This window comes from Sander lucioperca, chromosome 22 (assembly GCF_008315115.2).
Source record: "Sander lucioperca isolate FBNREF2018 chromosome 22, SLUC_FBN_1.2, whole genome shotgun sequence".
In the NCBI taxonomy this organism is placed as follows: Eukaryota; Metazoa; Chordata; class Actinopteri; order Perciformes; family Percidae; genus Sander; species Sander lucioperca.
Genome location: NC_050194.1, coordinates 16455248 through 16479545, shown reverse-complemented (window position 1 = coordinate 16479545; position 24298 = coordinate 16455248). Strand labels below are relative to the sequence as shown.

Sequence of the window (24298 nt, the reverse complement as noted above, 5' to 3'; positions counted from 1 at the left end):
CAAAATCTACTAGTTCTACTGCATTTTCTACTTATAACATCATTGAAATCTGCCCTTAGTTCAGTTAGTTTTTGGGAGCCATAAGGTTGGTACATCAGCAGAGGACAGAACTGGAGCGCCCCAAAACTTGACAATATGGCATAGCAACATAAAATAAATTGTTGACTTGGATTCAAACACAGAGCATGAGGAACTTGACAGTGATTTAGCTAGGAATTGATAATCTGACTTACTGTACAGGGTCACAGTTTTTTGCCAATATATGATTATTTCAATGCAAAATGCACTACTCAACTTTAGTCAAACATAAAACTGCGAATTTTCAGTCAGTAACCTAAGAATGGAAGCCTTCCATATCACAACAAAACACTGTGTCCTGTTATTAAGTAGAAAACTGGTATTAATGCAGAAACTGGGTATACATACTTACTGTACACCTGAATAGCTACCGTTACTGTAGCAAACACCTTTGATGCACGTGCTATTGTAAAATACACTTCTATAAAACACTACGCATCAAACAGGCGATACTTAATGTCCCTCGATTGTTCCTCCTCTACCTCAAGTCATTTAGATGATATTTTCAATCGCTTCACACATGAAAAGGACAAAAGAGTGAGATCCGAGTTTTGTCTCCCTCTTCATCTTTGAACCCTTTGGACTTGGTGATGGGAAGCTGATTGAAGGGTAAGTAGTGCGTTCTAGAGAATGAATTCTTTAGATGCTGGAAAAGAGAAAGAAAACGAAAGAAACAGAGAAACAGAGAACACAAGCCTATGATTCCATTATTAGTCTCAGTTCTCCTTCTCCCTCTTTTCATTTCTGATGGCTGGATAATTAAACCTCTACAGTATTGTCTTCCATCTTCCTTGCCCCACTTCCAGCAATGCGAATTCCCCTATGGGCAACTTATAAAAAGGCCCTTTTTAGACATCTGTTTTTCAGATCGGCACCATTTTTTCCCCCTATTAATTTGTGTTCTTTGTGAAAGTAGAAAGACTAGTGCCAGGACAGAAATGAACACACATGCTCATCCTCAGTCCTCTACACTTCAACTGCAAAAATCAAAGAAAGTAAAAAAAAATATCCAAATATTCTTTTTCAACATTTTTTTTTATATTCTACAGTACTGCTATTATACAACCCAAACCAATCCTTAAGTGTGCATTGCAAGACATCAGATAGGAGCTCAGCAGCTGGAATGGTACAAAGCTTAATTTAAAAGCAGTCGCGTTCTCCCCTCCAGCTTGAAGGAGGCAGCTTGTCAATTACAGTTCCTGCTCTGACAAAGGCTTTGGGCGCCACAATGAACAAGCAGGAAAGCAGCAAAGCATGGAAGAATGAGCACAACTTGTAACAAAGATCAAATAAAAAAAAATAAAAAAGTAAATAAAATGGATGCATACAAGTATTCTAACTTACATAGCAATAAAACAAAACTGGTAAAATTCTGATACTTTTGTAAAATAATAAATTCTTATTTAAGTTTTAATACAGGAAATCTTAATCTGTAACTCACCCGGTTTATGTTAAACAGAGAAAGAAAAATCCTCTACTACTATCAAATGCCAACCTTATTAGTTCCATTACTGAAATTACCTAGACCCTCACCTAATCAAAATACCTGTACATTCAGAAACATACAGAAAATTCAACCTGGAATTACAGCAAGAAAAGAAAAAACATAACATTAACAAAGAAAGCACTTAATCAGTATGAACCTTGTGGGTAATTATGAGCAAATGCAACCAGCTAAAATAAACTTGGGCCTAACAGATTATGGACAGTTACAGCAGGAACTTGATGTTTCTGTGAGAATAGACTATAATATACAGTTTTAGATAAAGATACAACATGCCTATTGTCATAATACTGGGTTTTTATTGACTAGTGAGTTACCATCTGTGCTGACCGTTGACCACAGATACACTACCGTTTGCGAGGCTTTACACAATAAAACTGGCAAAGTAAGAACATGTTGGTACTAATGATTAAGAATGTTTTGACATTTTTCTGCCTTTCTCGTACACATTTTATGTGTAAATTAAATAATGTCTCTGTGAATAAGTCACTTTCAAAATCATGTCCTGAGATTGTATTATTAAAAAAATAATTTCAAGCACTTCAGTTTTCTTTGACATTGTGTATTTCCTTTGTCTTAAATAAAAGTCATCTTAGTTAACTCCCTTCTTGTTCACAGTTTCTCCAATTAATGTATTATTATATATATATATAATACCTCCTGCAGGATCCTATTAGTGTAACTTACCTAACTCATATAAAAGAATCATAAGATGAGGTAGAATTCAAAACATTTGTAAACTCTGAGTAACAGTCTGAAGTCTAAACAGGGGACATCGTTCAGGTTGTGCTGATAAAATGGACCATTGGAGCGTTAAGCTTCTCTCTCCATGCGGTGTGCTTCAGAGGTTTAAAAAAAGTGATCTGGAAATTTGACCCCAGAGGGAGCTGCTGGTGAGCAATGCAAACCATTTTGACCAATGTTAATGCCAAGTGAGTGTTGTAAAAAGTCTCTGGTCTAGTTGCTGTCCCTCTGCACAGCAAGAGGCTGCTCGACAGGCAGGTTTTCATGGAGGTACTTCATGGTACCCTGCTCAGAGAAGTCGGCTGCTGTGTGCCCTGCACCTCTCAGGACCCACTTGGTGGTGAGCAGCCCCTCTAGGCCGACGGGGCCCCGGGCATGAATACGAGCCGTGCTAATACCTACCTCTGCTCCTATAGACAGGAAGAGGAAGAAAGACAGCAAGTGAGAATGGTTAACATCGTATCCTGTCTGTTGTAAAATAGTCTGCAGTTGTTTGAGAGAGAGAATAACAAATGAATATAAGTAAGACTCGTTAGACTGTTGAAAAATATTTCACAGGAAAAGAGGCAACAAAAGACAAATGATATGGTGATGACACACATCCTCCACATACCTAGACCAAAGCGGTAGCCATCAGCGAAACGTGAGCTCGCGTTCCAGAAAACACAAGCGCTGTCCAGCTGCTGAAGGAACTGCTCCGCTGTGTTCTCTGTAAGAGAAAGACAGCTTTTTGGCGCCACTAGCTCACAACCTTTTATCTCTGATCCAACACCCTTTCAGGCATAGACATGAAGTATATGAGGATAACTATTTATCGCTATGCCATTGAAATTGAGTTTAAGTGCTCATATTATGCTCATTTTCAGGTTCATAACTGTATTTAGAGGTTATATCAGAATAGGTTTACATGGTTTAATTTTCAAAAAACCATATTTTTGTTGTACTGCACATTGCTGCAGCAACTTTTTTCACCCTGTGTGTTGAGCTCTCTGTTTTAGCTACAGAGTGAGGCATCACACTTCTATTCCATCTTTGCTGGGAGTCGCACATGCGCAGGAGCTAGGTTAGGACTACCAGCCAGTCAGAAGCAGAGTATGAGGGTGTGCCACGCTAGCAGCTAGGCGAGCATTTTAACGTGTTACAAAGTGACACACGTTCGTCACGGAAGTAAAGGCTGGACTACAATAGAGCTGTTTGGAGCAGTTTGTGAACAGTGTTTTCTGTTGGAGATGGTAAGTCCCTTTGGGGGGGACTTTGGGCTTTTTCACTTTGTAAACATATAACGTGCACAAAAATGATATATAACACAATAAAGGAAAGGGAAAAAGCCAAAAGCATAATATGAGCACTTTAAAGCACTGGAAAAACATAACTACAGGTATTCATTGAGGCCACTGCAATCGCAAATATCTCTGTTACCCAATGTTTTTTTAGTACACAACCCAGGCCAGTGCTATAGAGAGGCGAAGTCCCTCCCCTTCCGGTGGACCGCCATGGGACCTTAATTAGGAAAATATATGAACGGTAGTGAATGGGGAACGACAAATTATTTTTTGATCCCGTTTGAATTGAGCAATGAATTACACATATGATGTTCGTCACTTTAAAAGATAATTTTGTAAGTCAAGAAAGTCTCAGTTCATTGTCAAACTGTTAAAGTATAAGACTGTGAGAAAACGTAATTATAAAGACAACACACTTCAAAGTTGGATGGATGACATCTTGCTGAAGCTACGATGTCTGTGTGTATCGTACCGGGATGTAACGTTACTCCACACAAGCAGAGGATCTTGCTTGTTCTTTTGCTTCATTCAAACAGGATCAAAAAATTATTTGTCTCGCCCCGTTCACTACCATGTATATTTTTTTCCAGATTAAGGTCCCATGAGGTCCACCGGAAGGGGAGGGGTTTCGCCTCTGTATAAGATCTTAAATCATGTAAACTGTGACTAACACCCCAAAAAACACAACCTACATATAATTCTATCATATCAGACAGGATGATTTGGACAACTCTATAGGTCCAAATGTCATCAGGAGAAATCCTTGAGTTGCCATATGGTTTTAAAAATAAATCCAACTCATTTAGATGTAAATACTCAGCAAATTATGTATTAGTGAATTAAATTAGGTTGACATTTTTGCACAAGAAGGCAAGGCAGGTTTTTCTCTTGATGACGTCACAGATTATCTACCAATCCACTAATATGTCCGTCAGTGCGTGTTAATATTGTACTTGTATACCTAGATAATCTATCAACAAGTGTGTGTCTGTCTCTATCTTTCTATGTATTTATCTATCTATGTCTACATTCTATCCAGTGTATCTATTTATATATTGTATCTCTGACATCAACAACTGAGCATGTTAATTCATTGAGGTACCTTCTGTGGTCACCAGATGGCAGCAGCACATCCTTCACTGCACATGAGAATACTCCTCAATGTAGAAATGTGAACTTTTTCCTTTCTCTTGAATCTTTTTACAATGCTGCTCACTTTTATTCCGATCACCCGAAGAAACGTGTGAAATATTCTGCGTATTTGTATTCCAACCATCTATAAGGGAAATGCACCTCTGTGCATTTATGTACAGGATTTTTCTTAGAATGATTCCTTTTGATGCAGTCTATCCATGTTACAAACGCAGCTATTCATGAGACACCTTTACTTCGCATCAAGAGTTCACGATATTCCCAGAAATTGCCTCGACAAATGAACACATCATAAAAATGGCAATATGTTAGTCTTCAACACTGTCTGCAAGCAATATGGCCACAGCCTTTGAAATTGGGAAATACTCTGGACACTGCACAGAATGGTTTCAATCAACATGAGTCAGGAAGATGCGGTGTGATGGCTCACTTGAAAAAAACAAAAATGTGTTTAAACATGGCCCAAAGTCATGACAGGGACAACTCTTTTAAACTGTGTTTTAGCATCTGCTCTACATTTTAAATGGGCTCTGCCCCCGACATTGGAGTAACACAGGAGGCTGTGCACTCATCCTGACAACATAGTGTCACTGCTCATTAGCCACTGTGACAGAAAGTGAGATGAATGGGGAAAGTGAATCAAGAGAGTGAGCAGGAGAACTTGATGAATATCAGACACATAAAGAGACATGGAGCAATACAAGATTGACCAAGACTAACAAGTGCTGTTTAGATTAGAACAAAATAATGCAAACTGGTCGAGAGACAACAAGAAAATACTAGCACGAACACAGTGGGCCACCTACCATTTTCTGTGATGATAACATCTGTATGGGAGCTGCCATACTTGTGAATATGGTCTACAGCCTCCTGCATGCTGTCCACCACCTCTATGCAGCACTCCAGATCACCGTACTCAGTCCGCATAGACTTTACCGCTGATGGGCTGAATGTCAGGAAGGAGGCAAACTGAGGGCCTGCATGAATCTTCACCTAGTGACACCACACAGATTAAAAGATAAATAAGATAACAAGTCCTCTTGTAGAAACATATATATTCAAATTAAGTTTTTTTATTACTAAATTATCCTACGTTGGGATACTAGTAAAGAATTTCAATGCTTTACCCGTTCAGCACGCAACATGTCAATGATCTGGTCAAACAGTGGGGTCCTGAGGATGTCCCTGTGGATCAGCAGAGTTTCCATGGCATTACATGCAGCTGGGTAGTCACACTTGGAGTCTCTGACTGGAACGGGAAAATATCAGTCAATTACTGATCCGTAATTCATAGTTGGTTAAAGTAGGGTTAAGTAAAGTACCCCCTAACATACATGTCTGGCAGAAATAGCCTACCTATTTACTAATACAGTAGACATTAACTACTAATCCAGTAGAAATGTACACACGAACGTCTACACTACAAGTCAGCAGGGAGATTTATATATGCTGACCAATTTTGATGACTTTGTCAACGCTGGCTTCTGCATCGACGTAGACGTGGCAGATTCCCTCGCTGTGACCCAGCACCGGGATGCCCTTGGCCGCCCGCTGAATGTTCCTCACCAGCTGGGATGAACCTCGAGGGATAATCAAGTCGATCATCTTGTCCAGTCGGCATAGATCCTCCACCTCCTCACGAGTGCTCACCTTGTAACAAATACAGGTTTGTCAACCACAGCAGCTACATGCTACAGCCTTGCTTGGGCAGATTTCTAATGACTGAGGTGATGCATTTTCATCCAGAGTTCTCTCAGTACATCTAATGTGCTATATAAAAGGTTTGTATTGCCTTGTAACAAATGTATAGGAAACGTATTTTACCAGCTGCACTGCCTCTCTGACTCCGTGCATGGAAAGGGCTTCCTGGGTGAGCTGGTGGAGGACACGGTTGGTGTTGGCTGCCTCCTTGCCTCCCTTCAGCAAGAGGGCGTTGCCACTGGCTATGGCCAATGCTGACACCTGGAAACACACAGCGTTTGTGATATTACTGTAGTTGTTTCAAGAAAGTCTAGCCAAAAAAATGAACGAGAATCTAGATAAATTTGTTGCAATGTATATTACATTTCCAAACAAAAAGTGTTTTCGGTGTGACATCTTAGTAATGTATTTATGTTGTTTGCATTTTCCAAGACAAACTCAAACTGCCAGATCTGTTTGTGTTACGGCAGCTCTGCCTGGATACCTGTGGCAGGCAGTCAGGTCGGGCCTCAAAGATGACAAGAAGAACTCCAATGGGCACAGCGATCTGCTCCAGCTCCAGGTTGTGAGCCACCCTGGTCCTGCGCAGCACACGACCCACACTGTCCTGGGCGGCCACAGCGATCTGGCGCAGACCTATGGCCAAGTTGTTAAGTTTGGCAGGTGACAAGCTCAGACGCTTCAGCATGGCTGGTGGCAAATGGCCTGCAGAAAGAATGGAGGTTACACTTTGCTTTTAGGTGATATGGGATCGAACTTTCATTAACTGAGGCAAACCATAGAGAGCCCTCTGGTGGAGAGAAATTAATTCAACTGCCCAATTGGAAATATTTACAAAATGATATATCTCTTAGGTAAGTTTCTGTTGCAATATTATGATTATAATTATATTTGATTATTTCCTGCCAGTGAAGAATCTGTTGATTAAAAACCTGTTTGTGGATACATGAGCTTATATAAAGTAAATTCTATGGACACTGTTGCAAACATTGCCAGGTATACTACATCCTCTCTAAACCTGACAAATTGACTCAATGGGGGCCTCTGTTACCTGCATTTACAGCCAGGTCTATGTCCATCTTGTTGGCAGCCAGAATCTCTTCCTTCCTTTCGGTCAACAGCTCTGCTAAATGGCAGATGATCTCACTCCTCTGACAAACAAAATAGAGGCAGGATGAGCATGTAGTACATCTATCCACACGAGGGCAGTGTTTCTCTGTATCTGATAACAGGTAAGGTCAGGACTAAGCTTTAAATTGTACGTGTTTATAACCTATAGTAACATTTTCAAGAATAAAGTGAAATCTTTTAACACAACTAATGATGTTAACTGAAGAAAAGATATTTGTTCTTATTAAAAACAATGTGGCACCTGGTCTGGGTGCAGAGATGCCAGGGTTCTTCCAGAGTTGCGTGCCATTTCTGTCTGATGCTCCACAGTTGGGCCTGGTGAAGGATCAGGGACAGGACAGATTCACTCAAAATACACTTGGTTGCTAGTTTATTATCTACAAATAGCTAAACCTACTACTACAACAGCCCTATAATAAATCCTACCTTCATACAGGTTATAATGTTCAGTTTTTGTTGAGAAACTGTTTTATAGAGGTGTTGACTCAACTTTAGTGTGTGGTGCTGTTGAACTCTATCGGTTATAGAGAGGGGGTTCTAATATTAAGTCTACCCTTAATAATATAAACATAGACAAAATATTAGAAACACACTTCTTAGTATGATGCAAAATAACTCGGCAGCATGACAAACTTCAGCCTCCAAAATCATCATAAAATTTAATCAACACCTCTTTCATGTTCAACAAAGACTGAACATTATAACTATTAGACTGGGTTCATTTTAGCCAAGTGTACTGCTGAAATAATACTAATGTGAGAAGTGGTTGAAAGAGAAAGCAATAAGCCCCGGTGAACTCACCAGCAGGTTTGATCTCAGAGAAGAAGGTTCCCACCTTCTTGCCCTCCACAATGTCAGTGATGACATGACCTGTTACTTTGGGGTGGGTACCATTTGCAATGACCACTGAGGTGCCACCTTGCAGGGCCCAGAGGGCAGCCTTGACCTGCACAAAAACACAGCACAAATGTCAAAACCACATGTTACAGAAGCAGGGCAATATTCTATACATTTTTTGTTGTCTCACTTTGAACACAGGCAACTGTCAAGAAACGGCCACATGCACACTTTACAGCATAGCTGACAATTTAGGAATTGTAAGCAGCGGTGGAAGAAGAACTCAGGCTGTTTACTGAAGTCAAAGTACCAGTGGAGTGCAAGTCACGGTGAATGATACATTATTACAATGTATTAACATCTCAATAACAGGCCTGGGAATATAATCTTTATCTCTAAACATGAGGAGAAGAGTAGTAGATGATTGAAGTAGAGTAAAAATCCATAGTACAAGAAGCTTTGCACTTTGCCCATCTGATAAATACCCACTAAGATGAGGCTTTTAACTAGGATTTAAATACAATCATTTAACAACAGTGATTAAGGACTTTCATACCTTGGCCTCCATGCCTCCAATACCAACTCTGGACTTTGTACCGTAGGTGATGGACTGCTGGTCTCCAGGGTAGAAGATGTCAATGAGCTTTGCGTCATCTGTTCCAGGGGGGCTGTTGTACAGTCCTAAGAAATCAACAATTCTTACAAAACTTATCTGCTCACGCATGGGTCTAAAATACACAATGCAGTATGACACACAACCTTAAACTAACAAGTACAGTATACTAGTGCCTGCGTCATTCAACAGGCAAATAAATAAATAAACAAACTGATCATAAATAAATTTGATAACATTAATGATTCTCAGTCAACCTTTTAAATCTACTTAATTGATACTGCTATCAATTAAGTAGCTCCCTATTGACATCAGGACGGCTGAAAGCCTACGCATCTTCCGCCGAAGGCTAAAAACACATCTCTTCCGAATGCACCTCGGATAAAAAAAAAAATTCTAATTAAAAATAAATAAATAATATATATATATATATATATATATATATACACACACAGTATATGTACTGTATATTTTGAAGCTGCACTTTCATATGGCTCGTTGTAGTTTTGCTTATTTAAAGCTAATGTACTTGCACTTACTAATTGTTGTCTGGAGTTTGCACACACACACACACACACACACACACACACACACACACACACACACACACACACACACACACACACACACCTTAAGGCAACCCCATCAGCATCAATTTCAAACATGAAGGCAGAAGGTATGTGTTTGTCTCTCTCATATAACTCTCAGTTGACCCTGAGAAGGGCGTTTTTTTTTCCCGGTGAAGAGTGCAGACAGATGGTGTTGTTACCTAACAGCTGACCCAGACTGTTGTTGTGGTAATGCACATACCTTCCACGTCAGACAGCGCGATGAGGAGGTCGGCCTTCATCTCTACAGCTAGCCGCGCCGCCAGACTGTCGTTGTCCTTAATGCTGATCACCTACAAGGCCAGAAAATTGCTGATGTAAGCTTCTCAAGACAGAAAGTCCACCATCTGCCATTTACTCATCTGAGCCTTTTCTTAAGGCCTAGAGGCAAGCTGATGAATAGAAACAAATAGCTAAACACGTTTAAAACTGTGCAAAGTATTCTATTATTACCAAAATGTCACTCTGCTAGATTATCAGGGCAAGTCTTAGGGGCCGTGACAGTGAAAAAGTGAAATTATCAGCGACCAACTTAATGAAAGTGCAATTTCTTTCCTAGATGCTTGAGTAAATACCTCAAACAGCCACAACCAAGTCCATGTAAGTTTTGAAAATGATTATGTAGAGCACATAAGTTGAGGTGGCCCAAAATTTGCAAACCGTTTACATTTTCATAATATTGTTGTTTTTTTCCGATGGGCATTTATTTTACCTGTGTAATGACAGAGAGAGATAGAGAGAAAGAGAGTGAGGTAGAATTATCTCCAAGAAAAAGATGTGTTAGTTATTTCTGCAGGAGAACAGGTAAAGGAGGTGTCTACCTACAGAAGTTAGTCCCGGGCCCTTCTGACCGCACCTCCTCCCCAGTGACGGCATGCACTGCCATCCATCCCCTCCTTGCATGCACATGCCTTCATGATAGAGGGCAGAGCTGGTGAGGTGAATCAGGGTGGCAGAGGTGTTTCAGCGTGTGTGTGTAGATGACAGAAAATACTCTAGCTAATGAACAGGGACTGTCTACACTATATGAACACTGTCTCTACCAACCACTTCAGCACCCCTGCTGCCACTGCCATCACTACCAGCGTCGCCCCCATGCTAACTATACCCACATTTACCCCCAGCAGGTCACTGTTGGGCTCCGGCGGGGGCACCACAGCGTCATTAGTGTTGATGATGGGCACAATGTTCATACGCAGCAGCTCCTGCAGTGTGCTGTTCAGATTCTGCCTCTTTTGGTCATCGTGGAAATCCAGATTCGTCACCAGGACCTGACAGCAGAGTTAATAAAGAGCAGAGAGTGAGAGAGAAAGATTTAAAAGGAGAAAAAAAAAACATCACTCTGCATAATACATATGCTTCTTGAGCATTTCAAAGGGATTATTTTCTTATGAAGTATACAAGTACCTGTGCAGTGCAAGTGCTGTACTGGGTGAACATAGCCTCATACAGGGCCATCAGGCCACTCTGTCCGGCCGCAGCACAGGCCCGAGCCTCCAGCACTGGCATAGACTGCAACACAAATGCAGTAAACGTCTGGTTACATTGCTTCTCTTAGTGAACAGATTATCTCGACAGTTTTTTGGCTGCTCAGAGAAAGGCTCCAATCAAACCATGCCATGCCAGTGCAGGTGTTCTCTCGGTTATCAGTAGGGTCTGGCCAGAGGCCTGTACTACGAAGCAAGATTTGGCTTTAACGAGGTAACTTCAGGTTCAACCCAGGGTTTTGTGTATCACCATGGTGGATCAGTTGTTACCGGGTTAACTCGCTATGGTAACTTATGCTGAACACCTAACCTGCTTGGGAGCAGGTTATGTTGGAGATTAGAGATCAACCGGTGTAAAAGCACCGCCTACTGACCAATCAGTACTCGATTGATAACGGCGTCACTGTTCTTAGAAGATCAGGTGGAGCTCGGTGCGCAGCGAGAGAGAGGTGAGCTCATTAAAGTTAAAACATTTAGAGACCGACAACCCCGTTAACATTCCCTGATGGGTATTTTTATGAAAGATATAGATTTTCAGCAGAGGGAATTACGTAAAGGCTATTTGTTTGCTTATGTTTTTATATTTTTTATTTGCTCTCACGATCACTTACCACTGCCAGGTTGCAACTGGAATAATAGGCTAAAGCAACAAGTGTAATTATGGTCAGATCTTGTGCCTAACTGATAGGGAAGTGATATTGATAAGCGTTGTGATTTACGTATTTACAGCGTCGGCTATTTTTTTTTGCCAGCTTTCCTTCCTGTTTTAGGAAGCAGCGACTGTAATGCGTTTTGCCTGTTAAACCGTGTCTGTATTCTTCATATTTATGTAGAATTATAGTTTGCTCTTCTTATATAAAATATGAGGCTCTGGTAGATGTTTGCGATTGGTCGTGCTGTGCAAACACCGCCTCTTTTATGTGAACGCGCGCGTTGCTGGATTGGGAAACCCTGGGTTGACTGAACTAGTTGATAACCACCGTCGTGACACAGGTTATGCAGGACCGCGGTTGTTAGGTTAGGTGAAGCCGGGTAACTGAAATAAATCCAGGGCATGTTGATCTTGATTCATAGTACAGGCCTCAGGTAAGCTGGTGTGTCACAAAACAACATTTATTCATATAACCTGACTGTGGGGGCATCATGTATACACAGGAAATATTGTATGTAACAGAGTTAAAGAATAGTCTATAATATCTTACATAACAGCTGTTGTAATCTAAAAGCTGGCCTGCCAGATGATGGTATTAATAGCTAACATGCAATTTTGTAGAGAAATGTACGATATGTTTAGTAGAATGAGCTGTAATAGAACACTTGCATGCACTTACATTGCAAGGCAAACGATAATCAATGGCATCATAGGATAAACTACTTATTACAGAGGTGGATCGACAACGATTTGACAGTCTCAAGAAACACTGAATATTAAACTACACAAAGGTAATATTTATTGCACGCTATTGTACTGTATTGCATTATATTGGACAGATGTCACCAGCACTGCGTCTATTTACTTTCAAGAAAAAAAGCATTTGGTGTTTGTTTTCATGTGATTTACTATGGCAACAAATCATTGATGTTACCTCAACTTACTGAAAGTTTCAACCCACAGAGAGGAGCAGCAGCAGCAGCAGTAATTTCTTATTTATTTGAATCAGTGTTGTTTTACACTTTAACATTGCCTTAAGCCTCAACACATTCCTCCACCTTTTCTTACCATATCTTTGAGCTGATTGTGTCCTGAGTGCAGCGCCTGTCGGACACTCTGGGACAGAAGGATCTCATGTCTTAATCTTTGCTTGCCAAAGGCCACTGCTCCACTGGTGACAATCATCATCTCCCTGCCTTGATTCTGCAACATGGCCACCTGGACAACAATACACCAAATTACGACTCATACAACACAGCTGGGCCCATTACAAAAATACATGTTTTCTTACTGACCCCTCGTGGTAACTAACCATGATGTTATTTTTTTGTTTAATTGTCTTTCAATGTTTTGAGATATTTGTCCCTGACATTTCTGCATCTACTCCAATACAAAGGGGTGAATGGAATTATGCTTGTGGTGCTCAAAGCAGAAAAGTTATATTTAAAAACTAAATGCAATGTGTCTGTCTTTCCTTACCTACTGTACTGTTGTGTAAAGATAAAGCAATACCTGGGAAACTACTGAAACCATCGAAGATAAGTGAGAAAATGTTTTTCGGTTAACGGTCCTACATTTTCTTTTCATATAAAGTGCATTTATTCAGATAGTCTTGCAGAGATTGAGATCTCTTTTTCAAGAGTTTCTAATAATGAAAGGTTACCACTACATCTCATAGATGGGTAGTAAAGGAGAAAGTACAAAGAGAAACATTTAATTGAAGATGTAACCACGACCAAATAATTAACAAAAACATAAAATAAGTTAGAATCAGAAGAAAAGCATATTTATGTAGATAAATGAATGAATGTTAGTGAGCTGGTCAACACATAAACATAAACTGCAGTGGAAAGAAAAACCATGAACACTGATGATTTACATCTCATAAAACTTGAAACAGATGATGTCAAAGCTTGTACTTCCTTTTTTCCCCCCATCAAGATAGGACTTCAAAGTTATTTTATACTTCATTAAAGTATAGTCTGTGCTGGTTTTTGGCCTCTCACCTGCTCGACAATGGAGGCCAGCCTCCCCAGAGCCAGGCCACATTCATCCCCACGGGTGACCACAGCACTGCCGAGCTTGACTACGATCCTCTTGGCCCTACGCAGTTCACCGCGGTGTGCAAAGGAGCTGCCATGTGCCCTCCCCTGGGGAACTGTAAAGAGGGAGAAGATGTTATTTTTACATACCTGGTGAAAGAGAATGTGTTTTATCACTTATTTCAATGTTACTTATTGGAAAACACAAGGAGAAGTAATTTTGAGCAACAATGGAATGATGCCTAAATAGATAAAGATAGACCAGCCAATGATGAAAAATCAGAACTACTTTGTTGTGATTCATTAATCAAAAGTTAAGGGCAGACTTGCAAAAAACTTGAAAATTCACCTTAGATTTCATGTAATTTACATACATTTTAATACCAATCTACAGACAATTTAATCAGAGAGCAAAATAAGAAAAAAAAACAAAGCAGTGCTGTAGGCGGCACCTTATACAAACATTACATCAATGTGCAAACAAGCATGTTTTGCTGGTTTGATTGGATTACATGACAGAGACAAACCGAGTGAAGCCTTGCCTACATTCATCTGTAACCTGGGAAACAGATAATCACAGCCTTCAAACTGCCACATCAGCAGGGCAAGCAGAAAAGCCTGTGCTGACATTACACATCTCTCTGGAGTAATGAAGCGCATGAGAGAGAGAGAGAGAGAGAGAGAGAGAGAGAGAGAGAGAGAGAGAGAGATGACATCTTGTTCACACTAGAGTAGGTCAGAAAACAAAGTATGTTAGGTGCACAATGCACATCTGGATTTCACCATATCTGCCTGCAGATACTGTATTGACTATTATGTTGATATTGACTCAATCATTAACAGTAGAAAACCAAGACTCTATCACTCTATCAATTTCCCAGTGCCTGAGGTGACCTCTTCAAATTGTTTTTTTCTTCAGAGCAACAGTCAAAAACCTTTTTCTTTTTTAAAAATGTACAATAATATACAACAGAACACTGATGATATATGGCTTAATAAATTATGAAAACTTAATTTTAGGGCTGTGACTAACAATTGTTTTAGTATTGATTAATCTGTTGATTATTTCATATGGGTCTATAGAATGTCAGAAAATAGTGAGCATTTTCCATCACAGGTCACTAAAGCCCAAGGTTATGTCTTAAAATTGCTTGTTTTGTCGAAAACATTTAAAAACATAAACAATTCAGTTGACTGTCCAATTAATAATGAAATGCAGACCTGAGAAGCTACAACTTGTAACAAATGTTTAGCATTTTGGCTTGAAAAATTCAATGATTAATCACATATCAGAATAATTTTATTATTCGGTCAATTGACTAATCAAGAAACCGAGAAACCGAACCCCCTCCCACACACACACACACACACACACACACACACAAACACACACACACACACACACACACACACACACACATTATTAAGTGTTATCGTGATCGTCCCCTATTTTAAACAATAAAGAAAGTAAGACATATTTTTCTTATACAGAGTTTAGTAGCCTACTATTCTTTCTGGCATAATTTATCATTATGACCAACTGGATTTTGTATCACCATAGTCACTAAATGTATGTAGAAATGCAGGAAATGGGATTCAAATTGAAAAAAAAAAAATTTGGCTGAGGAACCCCAGACCCCCTGTTTTGCATCCCTTCCATTTCTCAAACCAAAGTTACACCCCTGATCTATACTATACAGTGTTTACATGGAATAAACTGTATCACAATGTAGCTCTGCAGCGTGGCTTGCCTTGTGTCAGTGGTCTGGCGAGCAACCGGCATACGTGTCTCGGGTAATCCAGCGGGATCCTTGAACACAGGGTCAGCCTTCGTAGCAGCATTGTCACTTTAATGACTTTACTATCACAGAGAGTGAGAAATATATCACCATCAAATGCATTAAACTGTGATATTACAGAGATAAATTAGATGTGAGTATTATATCTAATTTAAATGGTAACATAAAAAGTAACCCCTAATGTACAGTCAAAATATAATTAACGTTACCCTCCTGGTTCGCTAGATGGTAAAGAGCGTGTGTTCTTACTTAACCTCCTGAAGTCCCAGTTTAGCTTGTCCTGTGCATGTAACGTTACCTGCGTGGTGTAACGTCTTCTATTGAGTTTTGTTCATCTTTAACCTGTTTTCCTTCATTTATCACACAACAGAGGTGGACTCTGCGTCTGCACGACTCCTCCCCTGGCTGATGAAGCTGTCACTGCAGTTTGCATCATGTGTAAACCGGCCGTTTCGCTAACGTTACCACGGCGCCTGTAAATTAATTTCCGCTGCAGTTAAAGGACTAACGAATAATTTATTACTCATGGTCGCGTTGACATTAAAACAAAAATATGGCTATTCAACAGAGAACGCTTCTTAAATTAGCAGTGAAGTGGCAGGATGTACCGTCAAGCCGGCCGGCGAAATACGGAAAACGAACGGAAGTGACCTTAAGTCTCACATTTCAACATAAGAGACAAAATGTAGTACTAACCAAGAAAGTACAGTTCATTTTTATGGTTGCCCCATAGGGTTGCATATATTGTTGCCCTTTATATTGAGAATTGTATATTGTGCAAAACAATACATTAAATTATTATTGAAGGTAAAACATGTATATCACTTATTTGGAATGTAATGATTACAGTTTATGTACCCTAATGTTAACTTTTTTTTTATCTTATTAGGGTCATATTCATAAAGCTAAATTTCATGTGGTGGAGAAATCACAGGACTGCAGTAGAGATGAAAGTTTTCTGTACTTGCATCCTGCTGTGACGAAATGAAAAGTAACCCAAAGCAGATTTGACTGACACTGTGGGACTCCCACTGCCCCTAGGACCATAGATAACTAAATTGGTTCCTGTAGCTCTGGCTTAATTGTGTATTATTCCATTATATATGTCCTGTTCATCTCTCTGTTGTCTGCTCTTGCCCTTTATCTGTTCTCTGTGTTCCAACTCCTTTTATCTGTCCATCTGACTCAGGGGAAGAAACTGACCCTTACCTTACTTCTGGCTCCACTAATCCACTAACTACTATATATCTGTGTGTGTGTGTGTGTGTGTGTGTGTGTGTGTGTGTGTGTGTGTGTGTGTGTGTGTGTGTTTAACTTATTGCAGGTCTGTTAATTTTTATCCCCGAGAATTGGTAGAAGTACTAATATTTCCTACTGAAACAAACAGTGTAATGGTTAAACCTAAACCCCATATTAATTTTGTAACATAAAAAAAATAACTGACCAAAATTAATAAAACATTGACAGAAGACAGTGACATTTTATCAGAAAGGAACGTATCACATATTCCCATTCTAACAGTAACATAAACCCTAATATCATATCAGATTGCAACACATCATAATATCACTTTACAAATAGCACCTCTGTTAAAAATATGTTTTGCATGGATTGCGATGACATTAGGTACAGACATTCATTTCCCTCTCAGGATGTGAGTAATAATGTTGGTGATCCCCTGATTTTTCATCTAGCACCATCTCTGGTTAAAAAACACTTTGTTTAATACTTTGTCTAATGACATTCCTATCATTCTCAGCTGTACTTTGTCCTTATTGCTCATTAGCAAATGTTAGCATGCTAACAGGCTAAACTAATGTAAACGGGTACATATTTGCTTAGCATGTTGACTATTCCGAAGTTAAAGGTTGTTGTTGTTGTTGTTGTTGTTGTTGTTGTTGTCAAAGGTGAGGGGGTGTCCAGATTTTAAAGCCCCTTGAGACAAATTTGTGATATTGGGCTGAATAAAAAAATGATTGACTTGACTTGAATGGCAGTTGTAATGGTAATGGCATGGGATTAGTAAAACAGATGTTGTCTCCAAGCAGTTAAATAATGGGATTACAGAAGATATCCAAAAAGAGACTCTCAGACAGTTTGCTTATGACTTTGGCCCAGTGGGCTGAGGCAGAGAGTGTGGATGTAACCTGTTAAAGTGGGACAGGTAAACAACGTGTCGAGTCGAGGTTGAGGGTTCTTTGGAGGTCTTTATGCAGTGATACAGTAATTGGGTTATGTTGTGTGTGTGTGTGTGTGTGTGTGTGTGTGTGTGTGTGTGTGTGCTTCATTCATTGTGCCTCAACTCCTTATCTCCATGGTCAAAGTGGCAGCTCATGGATTGTTTCTAATATCAGCATGTCTCGGTGGTAGCAGAGCCATGTCTAAAATAGATGCAGATACACAACTATATAACCCCCCTAATACCCAACCCCACATAGTCAAGCTGACCAGTTGTAAAGCAGATCAGAGGAGCTGTACTGTTTCCATTGAAGATCAGAATTTAAATGTGGAAAAGTTCTGAAAAAGACAAACTTCAAAGGGAAAGGTTGTCAGAAGGAAACAGAAAAGTAGCAACCTAAAGAGTGAGTGAAGAGAAAAGGATCAGTGGTAAAAGTAAGTTGCATTGCCATTTTACAATGCAAAATTCAACAACAAAATTTTGATGACTTTATTTTTTCATTTTTAATACTTTCATTATATGAAATGCCACAAATTGCATCTTAAATGACTGAAAAACATTATACTGTAATGTTACAATAAACCAATGACATTGTCAGCAAGATGATTTGTAGCCTCTAGACTAGATTTCATATTGTATGCAAATGGACCAAATTTCACAGAACATGTGTTGGATTCCTTTAGAATTGAAGATTTTCTTACAGCACAAAACATAAGAACACAGCAGGAAAACTGTCAAAAAGGAGACGATTGTGGCAAAAATAAGATAAAAAGGATAAAAGGAAATTGAATGGACTTATGATGATGACTTACTTATGAGCACGATAGTGTCCTGAAAAACTAACATTGCAACAATTCATCCAAATTAACTGGACAGTAATGGTACAACATATATCACTTTTTAGCTACAACTATATATTTTTCAGTTCGTCATGTTTGTCAGTCATGAAAATATTGTGTGGCCAAGGTACGTCTGAATGTGATAAGAACTCCAAATGCTGCTATGTCCTCAATTTAGAGGCAATACACACTTTGTGAGCTCCTCTCTGTAGATTTAATCTGAGAATTGTCTGACCTCTTTTATCCAGACTGATCCGATCCAGACAGGATTGGTGGTTGGTTTGGTTGGAGTAGGCAGCATCAGGGATGTGCAGTGTGGGTGGTGCAGGTAGAGCTGAGCTGGAGTGTAACGTCCTGGAGGAGGACTGGCAGACAGGACAGAGCTACATGGCTCACTGGCACAGCCTCACCCTCGTACCGCAGCATGCCGGTTAGGGACAATCTCCTCCACATCAACAGATTCACACACTTTAACTGAACATTCTTTAAAAATGAAGCAAGGGTACATGCAGTGATAGGGGCGAGCATGTTTGTGATGACACTTAATGAGAAAGAAATACAGTTTGTATGTGAGTTTGGCTACTGACCGTCTTACAGGCCGACAGTGATGGAGGGAGAGCGCTCAGGAAAACACTGGGAGGCCAGGATGCTCCTCCAGCAATTCCTCTCAGGGGCCATCAGCAAGAATTACCCACATCTCAAAACACAATCAACCAGACGACCCCATCAGCATATGTCCGACCCCTCTGCCATGGGGCCGAAGGTGCAACAAGGCCAGCTCATATCCAGAAGGAAGAATGCTGTGGGACCACGACAGCAAAGAGAGGTGTGTTAGAGACGAATGAGAGGACGACCTTGGTGAAAATGGCAAAGTTGCCAAAGTTCCTGGGCTACACCTTTTGCTCTTGATAAAAATATTCAATAATTCAACAAATGCAAATTATTATATTATACAACTGTATTTTTGTTTTCGGCTTAATTAGGCTAATTATGATGTTTATGTTTGTAATAAAACGAGATTCTTGTTATAATGTAATTTGTTTGATTTTGTTGTGATTTGTAATTTGTTTTGCTAATATTATGACTTAAAAATAATATGTATGATATTTCTTACTTACATACTTATTTACTTACATCATACTAGCTTGCACACTGCTCCAACAAACGCCAACAAACGCCAACAAACGCCAACAAACTCCAACAAACACCAACAGTTGGGTCAGTGTGGGCCAGCTGTCTGTGTTTGTTGGCGTTTGTTGGATGGAGTTGTTAGAGTTTGACATGTCCAGTCTGGTCTGGTGGAGTTGGAGAATGTCGGACCAATGTAGCCCATTTTCCAACAAACGGCAACATTCTAACTCAAATTGCTGTCTAAATGAGTGTTTTTTTCTGGCAATTAGTGGAGTAACCAGTGAGTAATTCCTCAAAAGCTTGAGGAGCAAAACAGGCAAAATCTGGAGTATCTTCCGAGCGAAGTTCTTGACACAAGTTAGGATAGACACCCTGTTTTGCATGTCGCAATATCCAAGGTTTACACCACAGTCTCCTGCTGGCTCGTCTTGATTGCCGTCTCTCCTGTACACGGCTAGCAGCTTTACAGGCTAGGTAGACCATAACTACTTTGGCCACATTCAACAAGGTCTCCACTTCATCCATGTTTTATTAAAGTGCCCATATTATGAAAAAATCACTTTTTTCTGGGATTTGGGGTGTTATGTTGTGTCTCTGGTGCTTCCACACACATACAAACTTTGAAAAAAATCCATCCATGCTGTTTAGAGTGAGATACGGTTTCTGAATGTGTCCTGCCTTCAGTCTCTGGGTGAGCTGTTCAAAATCGGCACGGCTTGTGACGTCACAAGCCGAAACGAGCAGGCTAACCGCAACCATTAGCTCGTAGCGTTAGCGTTAGCATGCTAACGCTAACGCTAGCATGCTACCTCGTTCTCAGTAGCAAAGCACTGCTACAACACCACACAAGTTCACCATAATCTACAAAAGAACTACTTACATGTGCGCCCTCATTTAGAAGTCTCCCAGCTAATCCTGCCTTGTAACTGACCAAAGTTGTAGAAACAGCCTTTCTTTTACTGTCTATGGAGCTAGCTAGCTGACATGATCTACATCTGAGCTACTGGGCATGTGCAGTGCAATCAAAGATGGTACAGAAGAAGAAGAAGAAGAAAAGAGGTCTCACTCTGTAGCTAAAACAGAGACCAGCTGAAAAGAGGATCTGCAGCAGTGAGAGAGAGCACTGCAGTACAACAAAAATATGGTGTTTTTTGAAAATTAAACCATGTAAACCTATTCTGGTGCAACATTAAAATACAATAAAGAACCTGAAAATGAGCATAATATGGCTGCTTTAAACCAAAACTCAAATAAGAAAAGGTAGGACTAGGTGACAAAAGTCAGTCTTGTCTGTTACTGTCTGGGCAGTGTGGACTGGCAGTTGGTTTTATGAACATTCTAAAGACAATTGCCAACAGTGTCAACTTTAGAATGTTGGAGTTTGTTGGTATTTGTTGGAGCTGTGTGCAAACTCCTTTAATTATAAATGGCTTTTTTTAACTGTCACATTGGGATATAATCATAACAGATTTTAGATTAATGCTCACAAAGGGTAATGTTGTTGGTCCTTTCAGGATATATGTTGTTTTTATCAGTTGTATTTTCATTATATTTGTGTCAAAATAGATTTTGTATAGACATTTGGACACTAAGTGAAGACTGAGGTTAAAATAGAATGTTCATGTATTTCATGTGGATTTTAATTAATCACTTTTCTAATAATCTAAACATCAATGAATACATTTCAGTATTTCTTTCAACAGCTGATTAATGTACTCTAATAAAATATATAATTATATTATGTCTATGTTCCTCAATAAGCTTTTATTTCTTCCTTGAGTTGTATTTGCAAATGGGAACATTCAGCAGCTTTTACAATCCCTTTTCTGTCCAAAGAGCATAAACGCTGACTGTTTGCACACTCAGAAGTCTTGCCAAAGGGAATTTAATATGCTCTGCATTCACATTCTCCTGGAAAAGAAAACTCTTGACCCCTTTTTGACTCTAGTCTGACTCTAATTGTAATCTCCAAATATCCTATTTTTTTTACCAGATCACCTGGCAGAATTCCACATCCAAAATACCTTGTCTCCATTGGACACTATTCAATATAATATTTTTGGGGAAGAGGGTCAGGGTGTGCGCGAATATGTGTGTGTGTGTGTATTCTGGTTCAGCTGCCAGGGATGAGCGAGGTGTTAAGAGACTCCTGGGGACAATACGTTTTGATTACTACATGGCCATGTTCCACATTGGTTCAGCTGCTGCTTTGGGATACGCTGGGAATAGACAGAAAATTAATTGAATCAGGGGATGAGTTCCCTGTTTAGTCAGCTGGCTGCTGTGGCTAGTGGTTTTAAAGTGCCCATATTATGAAAAAATCACTTTTTCTGTGATTTGGGGTGTTATGTTGTGTCTCTGGTGATTCCACACGCATACAAACTTTGAAAAAAAAAACATCCATGCTGTTTTGAGTGAGATACGGGTTTCTGAATGTGTCCTGCCTTCAGTCGCCGGGTGAGCTCTTCAAAATCTGCACGGCTTTCTACGTAACTAGCCGAGACGAGGGGCCTAGGGGGCTAACCGTTAGCATGCTAGCTCGTTCTCAATGGCAAAACACTGCTACAACACACACAAATTCACCCTAATCTACAAAATAAATTGTATAGAACTACATGTCCCTGTTCTGCAGGTATTCCATGCAAAGTTGGAAGTGCGCCCTTGTTTAGAAGACGTCTCCCGGCTAATCCTACCTTGTACAGGGCGAAGTTGGAGAAATAGTTAGCTAGCAATTGTGAGCTTACCTAGCTACTGCGCATGTGCGACTGCCAACAAAGATCTTACAGAAGTTGAGAGGTCTCACTCTGTAGCTAAATCAGAGACCTGACACAGGGTGAAAAGAGGATCTACAGCAATGGGCAGTACAACAAAAATATGGTGTTTTTTGAAAATTAAACCATGTAAACATATTCTAATACAATCTCAAATTACAATTATGAATCTGAAGATGAGCACAATATGGTCACTTTAAAATTTAGTAAGCTATTTTAATGGAGCAATAAATAAGCTTTGTCCTATTCCCTGGCACAAAATAACCACAATACTGAAAATCTACAGTGAAGTGAGATGAGTTTGTTTGTTGACATTCTTAGTCTGCTCAAACTGAAAATGTATGTCATGTGAGGCACTAATGCACTAAGGCACTAACACTTCATGTAGGAGAGCAAATAAAACACTGCATCTGTAAACCAACAGTGCACCAACAGCAGAAGTCTTTATTATTTTTACAAGGTTCTGTGATTGAAGTCAACAATAAGTCCTTGATAATGTATTTAGTGCAGCATTTAGTGCCACAGGTTGGAGTCGAGCCCTTGGCTGCTGCGTCAAGGAGTAAATCTCCGTATACTGACGAACGCTCTACCAGGTGAGCTACCCAGGCACCCCATAGAAAATCTATTTAATCTTTCTTATTCTGTGGTGGTCAAGGTTGGAAATGCACGACAACAGTTACATTTGTGATCAGACATCCAATCCCATAGAATATCAGTATTAATGACTGTCAGTTGCTGTATATTGTGGTCACTCACCATCTGCTTTAATGTTTAAATCTTCTTTGCGTGGACAGGTAAAATACTATTTAAATTCCTGAATTGCTTACAGTTAATCTTCTGTAAACCTGAACCTTAATTTGTTTCCAAAATGCATATATGCAGTAACTCTGAGAAATAATTACACATGGCGGTGCAACATGGCTGGCTCTGCGAAAGACGACCCGCTCCCTATGTAGATATGAAGGGCTCATTCTGAGCTAACAATAACACAACAATTCTTAGTTTCAGGTGATTATACACAAATGAAAACATAATTATTATATAATTCCTGCCAATAGATCCCCATAAATCCTACACACTGGTCCTTTAAAATCTAAAGAAAATGTGCTGCAACTCTGTGTCCATTTTAAAGCTTTCAAATTAGCTTTTTTCCTACATCTATCTTTGCTTGTTTTTTCTCTTGACTATCATCTTGTTCCTTTTTGATGGACTTCGTGAATCCATTTATGTTTTAAAATGTATTGATACTCAAAATACGGCTTCTCTCTGCGCCCTGTACGACAACCTCTGACTTTGTAATCATCTACTATATCCTGTCAACATAAGAAACTTCTCCTTTCCCTTGCTACTACTCACAAATCCCCATCTCTCCGCCACTCAACATCATTAAAGTAAAATGGCGACATGGAGATGGAGACAAACCTCTTCAAACAGGGCTTCCTGAGACAAAACTGGTCTATTGTTTGCGTGTAAAAGCCCTTTAGAATGATTGTGGAGATATGGCGGGCATCTGAGAGGTGGGTGGAAGACCTGAAAGCCATGTGAGGAGTCCATTAGTGGGTCTAGTGTTGGAGGAAGCCCCCCTGATCTGATGGTATCAGCACCTCAGGGCAGGGAACATGAACAGAACAAATGCTTTCGGAGTGCAACACTGGCCCAAAAACAGGATTGCTATCTCTGCCCATGAAACTCAGAGTAGCCCAAAGCAAAGACACACACAAAATGACACAAACACACCCAGATATAC

The 24298-nt window shown here is 39.8% G+C and overlaps 1 protein-coding gene across 4 annotated transcripts; it reads right to left on the bottom strand.

Moving 5' to 3' along the window:
* Positions 1–1864: 1864 nt before the first annotated feature.
* Positions 1865–16307, bottom strand: aldh18a1 (aldehyde dehydrogenase 18 family, member A1). 4 transcript variants are annotated; one of them, XM_031315534.2, is made up of 19 exons: positions 15881–16307; positions 15584–15693; positions 13797–13948; positions 12859–13008; positions 11059–11163; positions 10764–10922; positions 9854–9944; positions 8987–9111; positions 8395–8539; positions 7835–7908; positions 7514–7613; positions 6947–7167; positions 6586–6723; positions 6216–6411; positions 5889–6010; positions 5568–5754; positions 2940–3035; positions 2491–2736; positions 1865–2421 (listed from the first exon to the last, which is right to left on the bottom strand). In XM_031315534.2, exons 2-18 carry the CDS (start codon positions 15672–15674, stop codon positions 2540–2542), a joined length of 2349 nt encoding a protein of 782 aa, XP_031171394.1. In that variant the 5' UTR covers positions 15675–15693; positions 15881–16307; the 3' UTR covers positions 1865–2421; positions 2491–2539. The 4 variants fall into 4 exon arrangements, with proteins under 4 accessions (XP_031171394.1, XP_031171396.1, XP_031171395.1 ...); XM_031315536.2 differs by having other exon boundaries at positions 10770–10922; XM_031315535.2 differs by having other exon boundaries at positions 15584–15688.
* Positions 16308–24298: the final 7991 nt, after the last annotated feature.